Raw genomic sequence first — 15,713 nt, 5'->3', positions numbered from 1 at the left:
CCCTCCGCCCCATGTTCTCACATGGTCTCCCCTCTGGGGGTCACACTGGATAAGAGCCCACTCATAGGACCCCGTTTTAACTTTAATTACCTCTTTAAAGACTCTACCTCCATACACAGTAACACTCTGACATCCTGGAGCTTGAGACTTCAGTATGATGGAGCTGGACCAGGGAACAACTCAGCTACCATTAGCAGTGCCGTTGTTAGTACAGCCACATTAGTAGCCAAAAGCAGCAAATTGGGAGTCTGTGACAGGAGGCAGAGGATCTGTGAAAGAAACCAAAGCATTCTCCCAGCGGGAGCCTTGAGTCATGAGAGAGGACTCCCACTTTGGCCCCTGACTGGCGGATGCGGTGGGAGTCAGGAGTGGCCCCCATTCCCGCAGCACACAGAGCAGTGGAGCCTCACGTGGCCGGCCAGCCTTGCGTTCAGGACTTGCACATTCCCAAAGTGGAATTTGATGAAATCATGCCCGAGGGGAGACTCCATAGCCTTCGCTAAAAGGCAGGCGCCAGCTGCCCGATGAGGAGCCCAGCTTCCAGGGCCTTCGGGGTCCTGGGAAGAGCCCAGTAGTACCTTGAGAAGGGGCACTTGGGAGTGGGGCTCTGAGTGACAGGTGAGAGTGGGGAAAGCTGAGGAAGAGGGGGCAGCTCCCTAGCAGAGAAGGAGGGAGGGGAGCCCCAAGCAAAGGCAGGGGTGGGATAGGAGAGCACCGCGGAGGCCCACCAGCCTGACCTCCCTGGGCCAGGATCCCAGAGCTGGCGTCCCCTCCAGGGGCCAGGTCCTCTAACTCAATCTCTTCCTATGTGTGTCCCCGCAGGGCTCCGGCTGAGAACATGGCCAATGGCATTGACGAGCTGATTGGCATTCCCTTCCCCAACCACAGCAGCGAGGTCCTCTGCAGCCTGAACGAGCAGCGGCATGACGGGCTGCTGTGCGACGTGCTCCTGGTGGTGCAGGAGCAGGAATACCGCACCCACCGCTCGGTCCTGGCCGCCTGCAGCAAGTACTTCAAGAAGCTCTTCACGGCCGGCACCTTAGCCAGCCAGCCCTACGTCTACGAGATTGACTTCGTCCAGCCCGAGGCGCTGGCCGCCATCCTGGAGTTCGCTTACACCTCCACGCTCACCATCACCGCCTCCAACGTCAAGCACATCCTCAACGCCGCCAGGATGCTGGAGATCCAGTGCATCGTGAACGTGTGCCTGGAGATCATGGAGCCCGGGGGGGACAAGGAGGATGACGACGACGACGAGGAGGACGATGATGAGGACGAAGAGGAGGAGGAGGAGGAGGAAGAGGAGGACGACGACGATGACACGGAGGATTTTGCTGATCAAGAAAACTTGCCTGACCCCCAGGACATCAGTTGCCACCAAAGCCCTTCCAAGTCGGACCACCTCTCAGAGAAGGCTTATTCGGACACACCCAGAGACTTCCCCGACTCCTTCCAGGCCGGCAGCCCAGGTCACCTGGGCGTGATCCGGGACTTCTCCATCGAATCTCTGCTGAGGGAGAACCTGTACCCCAAAGCCAGCCTCCCCGACAGGAGACCCTCCTTATCTCCATTCGCCCCGGACTTCTTCCCGCACCTCTGGCCAGGGGACTTCAGTGCCTTTGCCCAGCTGCCTGAGCAGCCCATGGACAGTGGGCCCCTGGACCTGGTCATCAAGAACCGCAAGATCAAGGAAGAGGAGAAGGAGGAGCTACCCCCACCCCCACCGCCACCTTTCCCCAACGATTTCTTCAAGGACATGTTCCCGGACCTTCCCGGGGGTCCCCTGGGCCCCATCAAGGCGGAGAATGACTACGGTGCCTATCTCAACTTCCTGAGCGCCACCCACCTGGGGGGCCTCTTCCCGCCCTGGCCGCTGGTGGAGGAGCGCAAGCTGAAGCCCAAGGCCTCTCAGCAGTGCCCCATCTGCCACAAAGTCATCATGGGGGCGGGGAAGCTGCCGCGGCACATGAGGACCCACACCGGGGAGAAGCCATACATGTGCAACATCTGCGAGGTCCGCTTCACCAGGTGCGCCGGGCTGCCTGTGGGGGAGGGGCGGGGCTGGGCTGTCCAGGGGCGGGGCTGGGCTGGCCGGGGGCTGGGCTGGGAGGGCCGGGGGCGGGGCTGGGCTGGCCGGGGGCTGGGCTGGGAGGGCCGGGGGCGGGGCTGGGCTGGCCGGGGGCTGGGCTGGGAGGGCCGGGGGCGGGGCTGGGAGGGCCGGGGGCGGGGCTGGGAGGGCCGGGGGCGGGGCGAGATGGGGGCAGGGAAAGAACGGGACTAGATGGGGCGGGGCGGGCTGGAGGCAGGGCTTGGAGAGCCGGGGCGTGGTGGAAAGGGTCGGGGGCCACCGGATGGAAAGGGGGCCACGGGTATGGAAAAGGACCCAGGTCAGGGGAGGTCTAGTGGGGTCCTAGCCGCACAGCAAGCTCATTGTCATAGGTGCTGGGCGTTACCAGGCGCAGTGATTTTCAAATATTTTCTCATATTACCCTACTAGGTGGAAGGCCAGGATATGAAATAGATCCGAGCAGAGCTGTCTGATTAAGGCGGAAGTAGGGAAGCTCCCACTGCAGACCTGGGGAAGCCAGTTTGAAGCTCCCCAATGGCGTGCAGCAGCAACCCCCCCCCCACCCCGCCTTTTTTTTATTTGGAGCACAGTCAGCATGCCAGGGCCTGTCCTGAGTGGATTCCTCAGACTACCCCTCCCGCCACGTCCTGAAAGTCAGGGAGGGCCATGGCCTTTGTCCACAGATGGGTGATCCGTCTCCTAGTAGCTAATCAGCCACCCCTAAGCCCAGTTGGGAAATGGCAGAGCTAGGACTTGAACTTCAGTGAAACCCCCGGAGGCCCTTTCAGTCCTATTTGGGGTCAGACCTACAGGATGTGCCTCCTTTTATGATGTCCCCCTTGACTGTCCATGTTAGGAAGAGGGTTAACTTTATGCTGTTATGAAAGTGGAAATTTGAAATCAGTACATGATAAACCCTTCATCTTCCCTGGACTGTGTTCCATTCAGCACTCAAGTATTATATACCTCCTCTGCAGAGCAACTTTTGTGATCAAAACTGACTGGTGGGATCCTTTGGGGTCCGATTTGTCCAGGGCTAGGTTTCGATGGGCTTCTTTGGGGGAGATAAGATCTGTTGGTATCAATGGTGGTCACTGATGTGGGGCTGACGCTCACAGCCATGTCCACGGTGGGAAGGTCCTAGTGAGTGCCCTGCGTCAGGGCTTACTCATTTCAGTGTGTGTATCTGATGTGGACAGAGCCTGGTAGGATCTGCCCTGGGACGGTGACTTCCTAGTCCAGGTCTTGTCCCCACACTGCCACTGTCCCCCCCCAAAGGAGCCACCTCGAGAAACCCACACTTACTCCAGGGGCGCTGCTGTCACCCTTGGCAGTTTAGCTTTGGGAATCGCTGGGAGCTCATTCTTTTGCTTTTCCTCAGTGGACCCAAAGCTTCAGTTTTGAGGACAGAGTACTGTGTTTTGAATCAGGTAGATTATCAAATCAGTGGCAATGCTTTGAGGGGAACAACAAGATAAGTCCTGCTAAGTCACGAGACTCGCTCTCTCTGGTGGCTTGAAAACTCTATTTGAGATTGCCAGCGAGGGTCAGGGAATAGATGACAGTTGTGGAAACAGCTCTGCAGGCTCTTCCAGTGACTGCTTCAAAGGACAACTCTGATTGTTTCCAAGGTGGCCTTGGGTCCCCTTGCAGCTGCTGCTGTGAAGGAAACTCCAGCACACCCTCCCAGCTGCTCCAGGCGGACAGTAACTGGAGAATTTCCAGGTGTTCGAAGGGCAGGGACCCCCATACCTGGGGTGTGTCCCCTTCCAGCCAGCAGTGCTGACCTCAAGTGCTCACTTCTCTCATTGCTGCAGAGCAGCTAGATCCAAAGTCCCTAAGATTCACCCCCTCTCAGGTACTCCTCACTAACGGCCCTGCCACTCTGATGTCACCCCATCTCCCACCCTGCATTCACCTTAGATCTACAGAATACCCGAAATGCTTCACAAAAGCACAGCGATAACAGAAGGAAGACAAGCCAGAGCCCAGTCCAAATTCAAGTGCAGTTCATGCATCTGGAGCCAGGACCTTTAGCAGTCTGTGCTTCCAAGCCCAGCCCCTTGGGAAAGACTTTAAGACGTGGACAGTCTTCGCAGGCCAGATCCAGAAAAGCCAGCCCCTGAGTCCTGCCATCCAGGCTCCGCCTCCTTTGCTTGTCCCCTGAGCAGATGGTGGACACTGGGGACACCCCTCCCCACAGGGGAGGCCCAGGGCTGTGACTTCAGTGGTAGGTGCTGCATCGCAGGGTACCACACGGGATCCTGTCCCTGCCGCCACCACCCCCCAAGTCCCCGTCTCCCTTCCCTCCCTCACTTTCCTCTGGGTCTTTCCCACAGTCCGCTTTCCATGAGGGCCATGTGGGGCTGAGTCCCTGCCTTCCCTAGGGAAAGTTTTTAACTTGGTCAGTCAAGACAGTCAGACTTCTCACCCTCTTGACACCAGAACATCCTCTGCGTGGGCCTCCTGGCCTAGCTAGCCTCCATGGTGTGTTACATAGGAGGGTCGCATTCCAGACCCTCCCTCCCAACACATTCCTGCTGATCACGGAGGGTGGCCTCTGTGCCCGCTGGTGGGCTCATCACCCCTCCAGGCCTGAGTAGCCCTCCAGCCCAGGGCCCTGGCCTCCATTCGGGTTAATCCTGCTCAGCCATCTGGGTCCCCAGGCCTGCTTCCAGCTGAAGCAGCTCCATGCCCACCTCTATCCGCATCTCCCCTCACCCTTTTCCCACTGGACCCTCCTGAGAAAGACCAGAAAAGTTCTGGGACCACCCCCCAGCACCTCCTCAGAGCAGAGATACTGGAAGTGGAGGGAGGTTGGGGACTCTTATTTCTCACTGTGGGCTGTGGCTGGATATGATGGACACTCCCTGACACCCCTCCCCATCACATTCCTCAGAATCACTGATTCCTTGCTTCCCTCCTGCCTCCTCCCCAGAGCTGCCCTGTAGGATTCCTTTCAAACATCAGAGAGCCTCAACCCTGGCCGTCCAGGTTGGGGTCAACCCTGGCTGTCCAGGATCGCCTGTGACTCTCACTATAGCCGAGTCCCCTCGCAGCCTTTCCGTGGGGACCTCCTTTGCAGCTGACTCCTTACAGCCACCAGCTGTAACCCCACCCTCCTTCCCCAGCTGGAGACTCTTCAGCTCCACTTACAGCCACAGCTGCTGCCTCTTTGACTCAGAATTCCCAGTTTCCCTTGCAAGACAAAGCCACTCGCTGGACTGGAGCCCGAGAGGCAGAGGGACCCGGGACCTGCTGCCCTCCTGTCCTTCTTGGACACCGTTTTCCTTTCTGGGGCTGAGTCTTCGCCTAATTACAGCTGAGCTTCTGCCCTCTGGCCAGGTCTCCTTTCCTCTCTTCCTGATGCTGACCCACTTTCCCTCCCTCCTGGGAGTTATGTCTCCCTGCAAGGTGGCCTTTTGGCTCAGGCTCTGAGTTTCGGCTTCCAGTGCCCACTCCCAGCATGTTCACGCCCCATGGGAACATCATTCCTCATGACTTCAGCAGCACAGCATGGCAGAGGGACCTTGGGGGGGGGTCCTTCCAACAGAGCCCCTCCTGCCCCTAAGTTCCCACTAGCTGCTCTCATTCTGTCCGAGAAGGGCCTGAGGCCTCCTACCAGCATGTTGTCTATTCCTTGGCATCAGGAACCTCACCTCCGGGTTCCTGATTTCAGCCAGGCCCACGGTTGTCCCACCACTGGTTTTCCCAGCTCTGAGACAACCCTGGTGCCCCAGAAAAGGCCTCAGTGGCTTCAAACAGACTGTGTATCTCTGGCCCCATGCTGGCCCCTCCTAGCGCTGACCATCCTACGGTCACCTTGGCTCCAAGCCCTCTGTCTGTGCCTGAGTCTATGTGTCCACTCCCCCAGCCTGGTCCAAGGTCACCGTTTTCTTCCTGAGGCTGGCCGGGGCCTGTGCCGGCTGCAGAGACAGATCCTGATGAAACTGGTCCTGTGGCTCTCACTTGGGAGAGAGAAGAACTCCAGGACTTAGGGCAGAGGCAGTCTGGATCAAGATGCCCCTGACCCTCCTCATCTGAAAGTCTGGAAGCCAGGCCAAAGGTCGAGACTCCAGGGGCCACCAGAGGTGCCCTAGGATGGGCCTTGAGGAGTGGGGAGCACGTGGGCCAGGGAAGATGGGAAGGGATTTGTCCTCTCTGTATGTCCTCTAGGATGCTGCTGTGCTTGGAGGGGCTTTTCCCTGCCCACCCACATCGCAGGGCCCTCCTGCTCCTTGTTGCCCCAGCCCCAGTCATTACTGCCAACTGGGCCTGGCCCCGAGTCTGTGAAGTCTTCGGAAGACTCTTGGGTCCTCCTGTCCTGCCACATGGGTCCTTGAGTGCAGGCAGCCTGTCCGGGGATCCCCTAGAGAGCATCACTGGGCAAAGTCCCCTCCCAGCCCCCGGCATCCTGTCTGCAGCCTGGCTCTCCCAGGTGCCTGGAGCCACAACTGTGAAGTCAAGAAACTGCAGCACTTGAAACCAGTCTCCATGACAACAGAGGGCCCACAGAGGCCCTGGAAAAGGATGGGCAACCTCTGTGCCCCAGGGAGTCAGTCTCTGATGCCCCGCGATTCCCCCAGTCTCCACTAAATCCCCTGTAGACACCCCATAAAGCCTACGACTTTACCCTCCAACCCCAAAGCCCAGTGCAAGCCAGCTGCTGATTGCTCTGTAGCCCAACAGCTGTTGGCTCTCAAGGCAAGGCCAGGAGCCTGGCTGTTGCTGCTTTTTATTTTCTTTTCCTGTATTTTCTTTTTAGTTCTCCCACCCCTGGCAGCTCTGGGGACCTTATTAAGATAATATAATGTCATTAACAGTGGCAGCAGGAAGAGAATTTTTCTCCGACCATTAGGTTACCAAGAAGTCTGGATGGGTGGTGCTGGGGAAAGCGTTCTCCCTGGGAGCCTCCAGGACCCATGACCTCTTCCTTTCACTCAGGGGAATGAGACCACAAGTTCTGGCTCATCTTTCTCGACGAGGAGCGCTCGGAGCTGGAAGGAGGAATGCCTATTGGGGCTTGCATGGATGTGACTTGGGCTGGCTCCCTGGTGTGGGGTAAAGGGATGAGATGGCAGACCAGGGCACAGGGCAAGAGAGGAGCGTGTCAGATTTGGACTGGGGAGTTCTAAGGAGCGGCCCCACACTGGCAGGCCATAGCCATGACCACCCACTGTACATTCAGTGGTCAGCACTGGGTGGGACTGCAGAGCCTCTGGTGGGTTCTTATCCGAGCTGGTTCTGGTACCATCTGGGCCACGTGCTGAACGAGGAGGAAGAGAGCAGGGTCTGGTGGGCAGGGAACACAGAACCCAGGGTCTCCCGAGGGCTACAACCCCTTGGACAGGGCACGGTGATGAGGAACTCCAGCTTCCGGGCCTGGATCTGCCTCTGACTAGCTGTGTGACTTTGGCCAAGCCTCCTGCCCTCTCTGGGCTCAGTTCCCCCACGTAACACAAAGGGGTTGAAGCAAGTGCTCTCTAAGTTCACACCCAGGTTTATGACCCCATTTATCACCCAAGATCAGGAAAGCCCTGGACCCATTACAGCACTTCTCTTTCATTTCCTCCCATGAATGATGGAAACTCAGGCTTCATGGGCTTTAGTGAGATAAGGTATAATCACCTGCACAGTTACACCTCCACTGGAGCTCCCGATTAGTTCTGGCAGGACTGTCCCTGAGCCTGGGTCCCTTTTTTGCATCTGCTGGGGGCCAGTGCTCCTTGCCCATGAATCTGCTGCTTCCTCATCATCTTGCTGTCTAGGCGCCTAACAAGACAGGTCCCCGGGAGCCAGGGACAGGACGGTGGCTCTGCAGGCATGAGGAGCAGCTAAGGGAAACAGCACACATGGTGGCCCTGCCCTGGGAATAACACGCCTGGAAAACAAGACAGCAAGGACAGCCTCTGGACAAGTGTCCCCATCTGCCAGGAGCGCCTGTGTGGCTGAGTGGGAGCCACAGAGTGCAGACGGGGAGACAGGGCCCCCAGGACTTGCTGGGCAGGCAATGCTCATACGTAAGTGGCCATTAGAGGGCAGGAGAAGGCGATGCAGACACGTGGTCCTCCGTGACTCCCTCCTTGCTCCTCGAGTGACCTGCCCTGGGCTGCAGTGTTCAGGTGCTTTGGAAGGTCAGGGCAAAGAATGAGACCTGGGTGGACAGGGGAAGGTACTATGAAAGACTGCACTTAAGTTTGACCTTGAAGAATCCCGGGGATTAGGAGTGGTAGACATTTCGGGCAGGGCAGTTTGCAAGGGTGAAGACAGAGCTGAACGACGAGGGTGCAGGGAAGAGGAGGGTGGGAATGAGGGTCTCACGGCTGGGAAGGAAGAAGCATATCTATGCTTGGACATCTGGTGGGAACCTGAGGATGGAGCGTGATGTGTCCAAAGATATGCCCAGAATGGGGAGGAGCCAGGGCTGACCAGCATCCATCCCATAATATGGCAGGCTCTGAGCCAGGGGCACTGGCAGTCCAGCTCCTGCTGGCAGAGATGCAAAGACGCAAAGCTGGCTGGAGCAGGGCCCACTAGGGGAGCAGCGTGCCTGTGTGGTATGTGGGTGCAATACTGTGAGGGGGGACAGGGGACTGGCAAAGGAGAGAGGGTGAGTATTTTTTCCAGCTTTATTGACATATACTTGACATATAACACTGTATATATTTAAGGTGTACAACAGTGATGATTTAATATGCATATATATTGTGAAATGATTACCCACAGTCATGTTAGTTAACACACCCACCACCTGACTTAGTTATCTTTTTTTGTGCTGAAAACATCTAAAATCTATCCTCTTAGTAATTTTCAATTACACAATACGGTGTTGTTCGCTATAGTCACCAAGGGCCCCCAGATCTTATTCCTTTGTAACTGGAAGGGGTGAGCTTGTAAGGAGACTCCGAAGCTATTTTAAGGGGTGAGTTAGCACAGAGGTCATTTGACAGGGTTGAGGGGCTTGGAAGATTTTAAGGGGAACCACCAGACTCCTAGCTCTGAAGGAAAGTGACTAAGAGTTCAGCTGCTGAGAGTCAGGCTGGAACATTCCAGCTCCACTCATGATGCCTCTGCCAGCAGATCAAGAGTAGAAGAGTCATGATATATGAAGCCAGCCAGCCAGACATTGAGTATTAGCCCATTACCCAGATGCAAATGCTCTCAGAATACTAAAGGTCTTCCCTAGTGGCTCAGGTGGTAAAGAATTTGCCTGCAATGCAGGAGACCCAGGTTTGATCCCTGGGTCAGGATGATCCCCTGGAGAAGGGAATGGCACCCCACTCCAGTGTTCTTGTCTGGAGAATCCCATGGACAGAGGAGCCTGATGGGCTACAATCCATGGAGGTCACAAAGAGTCAGATACAACTGAGCAACTAACAGACACATTGAGCCTCCCATTTTAGAGGTCGGGAAACTGAGGCCCAGGGCAGCTAAGGACCTGGTCTGGTTCTTGGAGTGTGCCGAGCCAGGGCCCAGCTCTGCCAACACACTTGCGCATCATATCCATATGGAAAGGCCATTACTGACATAAGGAGGCTGGGCCACCTTAGAAAGCCATTCCTTCCCTGGAAATGGGCCGGGTTGGATCAGTGTTTTCAAGGTCCTGGGAAGCATACTGCTAGCGATGCAGGTTACTCGGCCCCTGATTCAGACATGCTCCCGGTAAACTAAATGATCACTATTTTTTTCCAGGACTAACTTAAGAGCTCTGTCCACTCCCCTCCCCACTGCTCGCAGGAAAAGTCTCCCCTGGGGACAGCGGCTCCTGCCCAGGCTGAGCTGCTCCCACAGCTTGGCCCAGCCTAGCCTTCTGGCCCCGGAGACAGAAGGCTGGCTGCCGATGCCCTGATGTGACTGTCTGGACTGCACTTTTTGAGGCAGCCCCTACAGGCCTCAGGCTGGGAACACTCCTTAGGAAATCCTCCAAAGAGCCTGCAAACAAACCCCGCCCAGTTAGGCCTCCAGGCCCCTCTGCCCCTCACTGCCTGGTACCTTTGGGAAAGCTCTTTGACTTCTCTGAGTCCCCAGCTCTTCTGGGATCCAAGTGAGGAAATTGATCCAGGTGTGTTGAATTAAGCTCATGCAAACCCAGATTCCTGGTCAGTAGGAACTCATGTCTGGCCCTAGGTTCAATTCTGCACAGAGAGTTTAAGTAACTTGCCTAAAGGTCATCCAGCAAGTCAGTGGAAGATCTGCAGCCAGAAGGGGTTCCCACACCCTAATAGGTGTCCCCGTCCTGCACTACACCTTGCTTGTGAATAATGACCTTCCAGGGTCATTAAGATGGTGTATTCACCTGCCTCAAGCAGGCACTCAATGAGACAAAGTTATAGTCACCTTCTCAGCACTTCTCACACACTTGGGCCAATCGCTACTGAGGTGTGATTTATTTTAGATGCCGGAATGAAAAGCTCAGAAGAGCACTGCATATTTAAAGGAGGCCCTTGACATTTGAAGATTTACTACTTGCATTGTCCACTATTTGAGGGTGACCCTCGGGGTCGATACTATTAAATATATATAATAGTAATTTTTTTAATCGACCTTATAAGGTTGCAGTGAGGACTGAATGAGAGGATGTATTTAAAGCCCCACTGGTGACTCTCCACCAGGCCCTCAATCTCCAGGATGGAGTCTCTCACCCAGTGAGTGAGCCTGGCCGAGCACTGAGCATCAGTGTCTCATCAGAGCCTGCGTGAGTGTGTGGGGTGCCAAGTCACAGTCCCCAGCACTGTACAGCATCACTCCAAGGGTACAGACAGCACTTTGCACCCCGCCCTTACTTGTTCACACAGGCCACAGTGCAGGACTGAGGACAGAGGCCTGGGCTCTTTTAGTCCCAGCTCGGTCATTATCCTGGTGACCTTAGAGACTTCACCTCCCTGGGCCGCCGTTTGCCCCCCAGCCAAGTGAAGGATTAACCTAGGCCGGTGGTTCTCAGAGCAGCAGCAGCAGCAGCAGTGGCATCTGAAAGCTTGTTCAGAATGCAAATTCTCTGCTCTCTCCCCACAGACCTCCTGACTCAGGCTGTCTGGGAGGGGAGCCCAGCCCTCCGTGTTTCATCAAACCCTAATAATGGCTCATTACCTTTGAGGCCCACTAGCCTAGATGCTAAGTCCCCTTCCTGCTCCAAAATCCAGTCACCTGGATGAAATGTGGATTACGGAGACCCTAAGAGCAGGATGCTGGTGGGGGAGGGCGCATGGGATGTCACAGCAGGATACTCATTGTGCAGTTGAGGGGCAGCTGGTGGGTTGTGGGCAGGGCAGGGACCCGGGGGTGGGGGCTTCTGGTGTGTGGAGAATACCAACCCTCCCTCCCTCCTCCCTGCCCGCCCCCCTCTCCACCCTCACCTCCCAGGTGCCCACCCGCCTTCTAGAGACGGATCCATCCTCCTGATCCTTCTCCCCTGCTCCCCCCCAGCATGCTCAGGAAAGTCCTTTTCTCTCCTGCTCCGCCCCTGGGGAGCTAGTCAGAATAAAACGAGAGCCAGCGAGACCTCTAGTGGCCAGGGGGACACCAGGCAGCCAGGACCTGCTCCCGCTGGCGTCCTGGGCTGCTGCTGAGTGTGGTTTAAATCTGGCCATTTTAGGGCGGGTGCCTGGGTTCCACAGCTGCTCCAACCTCAACCCCAAGCCAAAAATGACAGGCAGACGCTCCACCCAAGCCACACCTGCAGGGAGGAGGTGGGAGATGACATAGCTTCCTGGCCTGAGGGGCCTGGTCAGGAAGGTGCAGAAGACAGCAGAGAGTTCTCATGGCTCCACAGACTCCAACTCGGCCAGCCTGAAAGGCTCCTTTAGCTGGTTTAGGCGGCATTCAGTCTTTATAAAAACAGCCTTGAGATGTCAGTCCTCCTTTCAAGACCACCAGGAGGTGTGTGGAATCCGGCTCAACACGAACCCAAATTTCTGTGCATCATTTCTGCACACCAGGAACGGATGCCTCATGCGAGGTTCAACTCATGTGCAGAGAGGTTGTTACTCACCTAAGGTCACTCAGTTAGCGGTGGGTCTGCAGCTGGAGTAGGGGCTCCCACACACCCTATGGGAGGCGTTCCGCCACATCATCGCTTACCTCTGAATAATACCACTTAAACCCTGCAAAGCTTTGTCCTAGCTTAGGCTGCGTTCTTGTTGCACCTGGCTCTTTTGTAAACCCTGGAATTGTCTGCAGACAAAGAGGAGAGCCCAGGGCTGGAGCTAAGAAACCACAGCGTAGGAGACTTGAACAACGTGTGCCTGCTCTCTGGAACTCTCAGATTAGTGCTGAGGACAGGCAGGTCCCAACAGCCCAGGGGCTGGGATGGGACCAGGTGAACCCAGAGGGAAGACCCCGTTGCCTGCCTGGAGAGAGCGGAGCTGGCAGTGCAATCCAGTATCAGAAGTGGCCACCCGCTTGGAGAACAATGAAAGATTGCTGATTTTCAGGGGGCCTATGGCCCTAGAAAGTCTATTTTCCATTGTGTGAGACAGGCCCTGACGGAGTGGGTGCTTCATTCTCTCTGATCTTATTCCTAAAAGGTGTTCTGGAGTGACAGAGGCCTTTCAGAACCCAGCTCCCACTCTACTCTCTAATCCAGGGGAGGAACCACACCTGTTTGGAGTGGTGCAGTAGTTGAAGGCGGGCTTCCCAGGTGGTGCTAGTGGTAAAGAACCCACCTGCCAATGCAGGAGATGTAAGAGATAAGGGTTTGATCCCTAGGTGGGGAAGAGTCCCTGGAGTACGAAATGGCAACCCACTCCAGTATTCTTGCCTGGAGAATCCCTTGGACAGAGGAACCTGGCAGGCTACAGTCTATAGGGTCACAAAGAGTCAGACACGACTGAAGTGACTTAGCACGCGCGCAGGCGCGTACACACACAGTTCAGTTCAGTTCAGTTCAGTTCAGTCGCTCAGTCGTCTCCAACTCATTGAGACCCCATGAATTGTAGCACGCCAGGCCTCTCTGTCCATCACCATCTCCTGGAGTTCACTTAAACTCATGTCCATCAAGTCGATGATGCCATCCAGCCATCTGTCATCCCCTTCTCCTCCTGCCCCTCTCAGCATCAGAGTCTTTTCCAATGAGTCAACTCTTCGCATGAGGTGGCCAACGTACTGGAGTTTCAGCTTTAGCATTATTCCCTCCAAAGAATACCCAGGACTGATCTCATTTAGAATGGACTGGTTGGATCTCCTTGCAGTCCAAGGGACTCTCAAGAGTCTTCTCCAACACCACAGTTCAAAAGGATCAATTCTTTGACGCTCAGCCTTCTTCACAGTCCAACTCTCACATCCATACATGACCACAGGAAAAACCATAGCCTTGACAGACCTTTGCTGGAAAAGCAATGTCTCTGCTTTTGAATATGCTATCTAGGTTGGTCATAACTTTCCTTCCAAGGAGTAAGCATCTTTTAATTTCGTGGCTGCAATCACCATCTGCAGTGATTTTGGAGCCCCCAGAAATAAAGCCTGACACTGTTTCCACTGTTTCCTCATCTATTTGTCATGAAGTGATGGGACCAGATGCCATGATCTTCGTTTTCTGAATGCTGAGCTTTAAGACAACTTTTTCACTCTCCTCTTTCACCTTCATCAAGAGGCTTTTTAGTTCCTCTTCACTTTCTGTCATAAGGGTGGTGTCATCTGCATATCTGAGGTAATCGATATTTCTCCCGGCGATCTTGATTCCAGCTTGTGCTTCTTCCAGCCCAGCATTTCTCATGATGTACTATGCATAGAAGTTAAATAAACAGGGTGACTATATACAGCCTTGACGTACTCCTTTTCCTATTTGGAACCAGTCTGTTGTTCCATGTCATAGTTGAAGGTAAATTCTAGCCGGAGTCCCATTCCTGGGGGTTGACACCACCGCAGTAAGGGAGCCTTGGCTCCTTCTGGAGGGAGAGCAGCAGAGAGCCAGGGGCGGCCCCTGGGGTTGCAGGCAGGGACTGACTCCCGGCTCTGTGTTGCAGGCAGGGACTGACTCGAGCTCTGTGTTGCAGGCAGGGACTGACTCGGGCTCTGTGTTGCAGGCAGGACAAGCTGAAGATCCACATGAGAAAGCACACGGGGGAGCGGCCCTATCTGTGCATCCACTGCAACGCCAAGTTCGTGCATAACTACGACCTCAAGAACCACATGCGCATCCACACGGGCGTGAGGCCCTACCAGTGCGAATTCTGCTACAAGAGCTTCACGCGCTCTGACCACCTGCACCGCCACATCAAGCGCCAGAGCTGCCGCATGGCCCGGCCCCGGCGCGGCCGCAAGCCCGCGGCCTGGAGGGCCGCCAGCCTGCTCTTCGGGCCCGGCGGCCCGGCCCCAGAGAAGGCGGCCTTCGTGATGCCCCCCGCGCTGGGCGACGTGGGCGGCCACCTGGGCGGAGCCGCCGTGTGCCTCCCGGGCCCCAGCCCCGCCAAGCACTTCCTGGCGGCGCCCAAGGGCACGCTGAGCCTGCAGGAGCTGGAGCGGCAGTTCGAGGAGACGCAGATGAAGCTGTTCGGGCGCGCCCAGCTGGAGGCCGAGCGGAACGCAGGGGGCCTCCTGGCCTTCGCGCTGGCCGAGAACGTGGCCGCCGCGCGGCCCTACTTCCCGCTGCCCGACCCTTGGGCCGCGGGTCTGGCCGGCCTCCCAGGGCTCGCCGGCCTCAACCACGTGGCCTCCATGTCTGAAGCCAACAACTAGGCCGGTCCTTGTCCACCCCGGTCCTGCTTCCCCGTCCCCTCCCAGGCCCACCTGCCCCATGCGATGGGTCTGAACCTTTTATTTCAAAAGGAAGAAAAAAAAAAAAAAAAGGCAGCAGCAGTGGTATTTTCCGGGCCTCCTGAGGCAGCTGCCTCCCCTTTGCTGGTGTCTGAGATGGGTGTCTCCTCCCAAGAGGCCTGGCCTCTCCCTGGCTGCCTCTCCCCGCCCTCAAAGAGAAACTCACAGGGGCCCATATCACAGCGGAGGCCCCAGGCCACGTGTCCCAAAGCACCTTGTAGCTGTGAGGGTCTAGAAGGAGGGAGGTGGCTTGGCCAGAGGCAGACCAGATGGAGCAGGGAAGAGGGTAGGGTCCTGAGATGCACGCCCTGTGAGCCCCACCGCTCTGTGGTGGAGTCCCTGCTAACTCGGTTCCAGTGGCTTCATTCTCCCGGTCTCCAGTAATCCTAGGACCCTTAGGGGAGATGCCCTGTTGGCTGGGAGGCCTCCTGGAGTCAGGAGCGAGGCTCCTGGAATCCAGGCCCATTTTCCCCTCCCTGGCCTGTGACCTTGGACCTCTTCACCCTCTGTATCCCAGTTTCTCCTTGCTGTGAAAGAGGGCTGGTGATTTCATTTCCCTCTCCCACCCACCCACATGCTCATATCTGCCCATCCCTCCAAAGAGAGGCCTCAAGAGAGCAAGAGCTTTGCACTCCTAATGTCCCTGGTGATACTATTTTACTGGACTTAGTTTTATCACAACCATCTTTACATTAGCACAGGTGAGAAATGTGGCCACACTAGACAGGGTGACAGAGGAAGAAGGCTTGGGTGGGGCTTGTCCACAGCCCCCAATCAGCTTGGGGGAACTCCAAATCCTACCTCCCCTAGGGGCACATCCGGAGACGACCACCTGGCATGGTCCCCACCTCCACATACCCCCGGCAATGCCAGAAGGAGTCTTTCAGGACTCCTG

At 56.3% G+C, this 15,713-nt stretch overlaps 1 protein-coding gene across 1 annotated transcript; it reads left to right on the top strand.

Moving 5' to 3' along the window:
- Positions 1-838: 838 nt before the first annotated feature.
- On the top strand, positions 839-14,740 carry ZBTB7C (zinc finger and BTB domain containing 7C). Its single transcript, XM_068994016.1, has 2 exons — positions 839-2,028; positions 14,089-14,740. Exons 1-2 carry the CDS (start codon positions 839-841, stop codon positions 14,738-14,740), a joined length of 1,842 nt encoding a protein of 613 aa, XP_068850117.1.
- The last annotated feature ends 973 nt before the right edge of the window (positions 14,741-15,713 follow it).

The sequence above is a fragment of the Capricornis sumatraensis genome, chromosome 21 (genome assembly GCF_032405125.1).
Source record: "Capricornis sumatraensis isolate serow.1 chromosome 21, serow.2, whole genome shotgun sequence".
Lineage (NCBI taxonomy): Eukaryota > Metazoa > Chordata > Mammalia > Artiodactyla > Bovidae > Capricornis > Capricornis sumatraensis.
This window is presented reverse-complemented; position numbering and strand designations above follow the sequence as displayed.

Coding starts and splice junctions, on each gene's coding strand:
- ZBTB7C (XM_068994016.1), top strand. CDS start 839: ATGGCCAATGGCATTGACGAGCTGATTGGCATTCCCTTCCCCAACCAC. Junction 2,029..14,088: donor TGCGAGGTCCGCTTCACCAG/GTGCGCCGGGCT, acceptor TCTGTGTTGCAG/GCAGGACAAGCTGAAGATCC.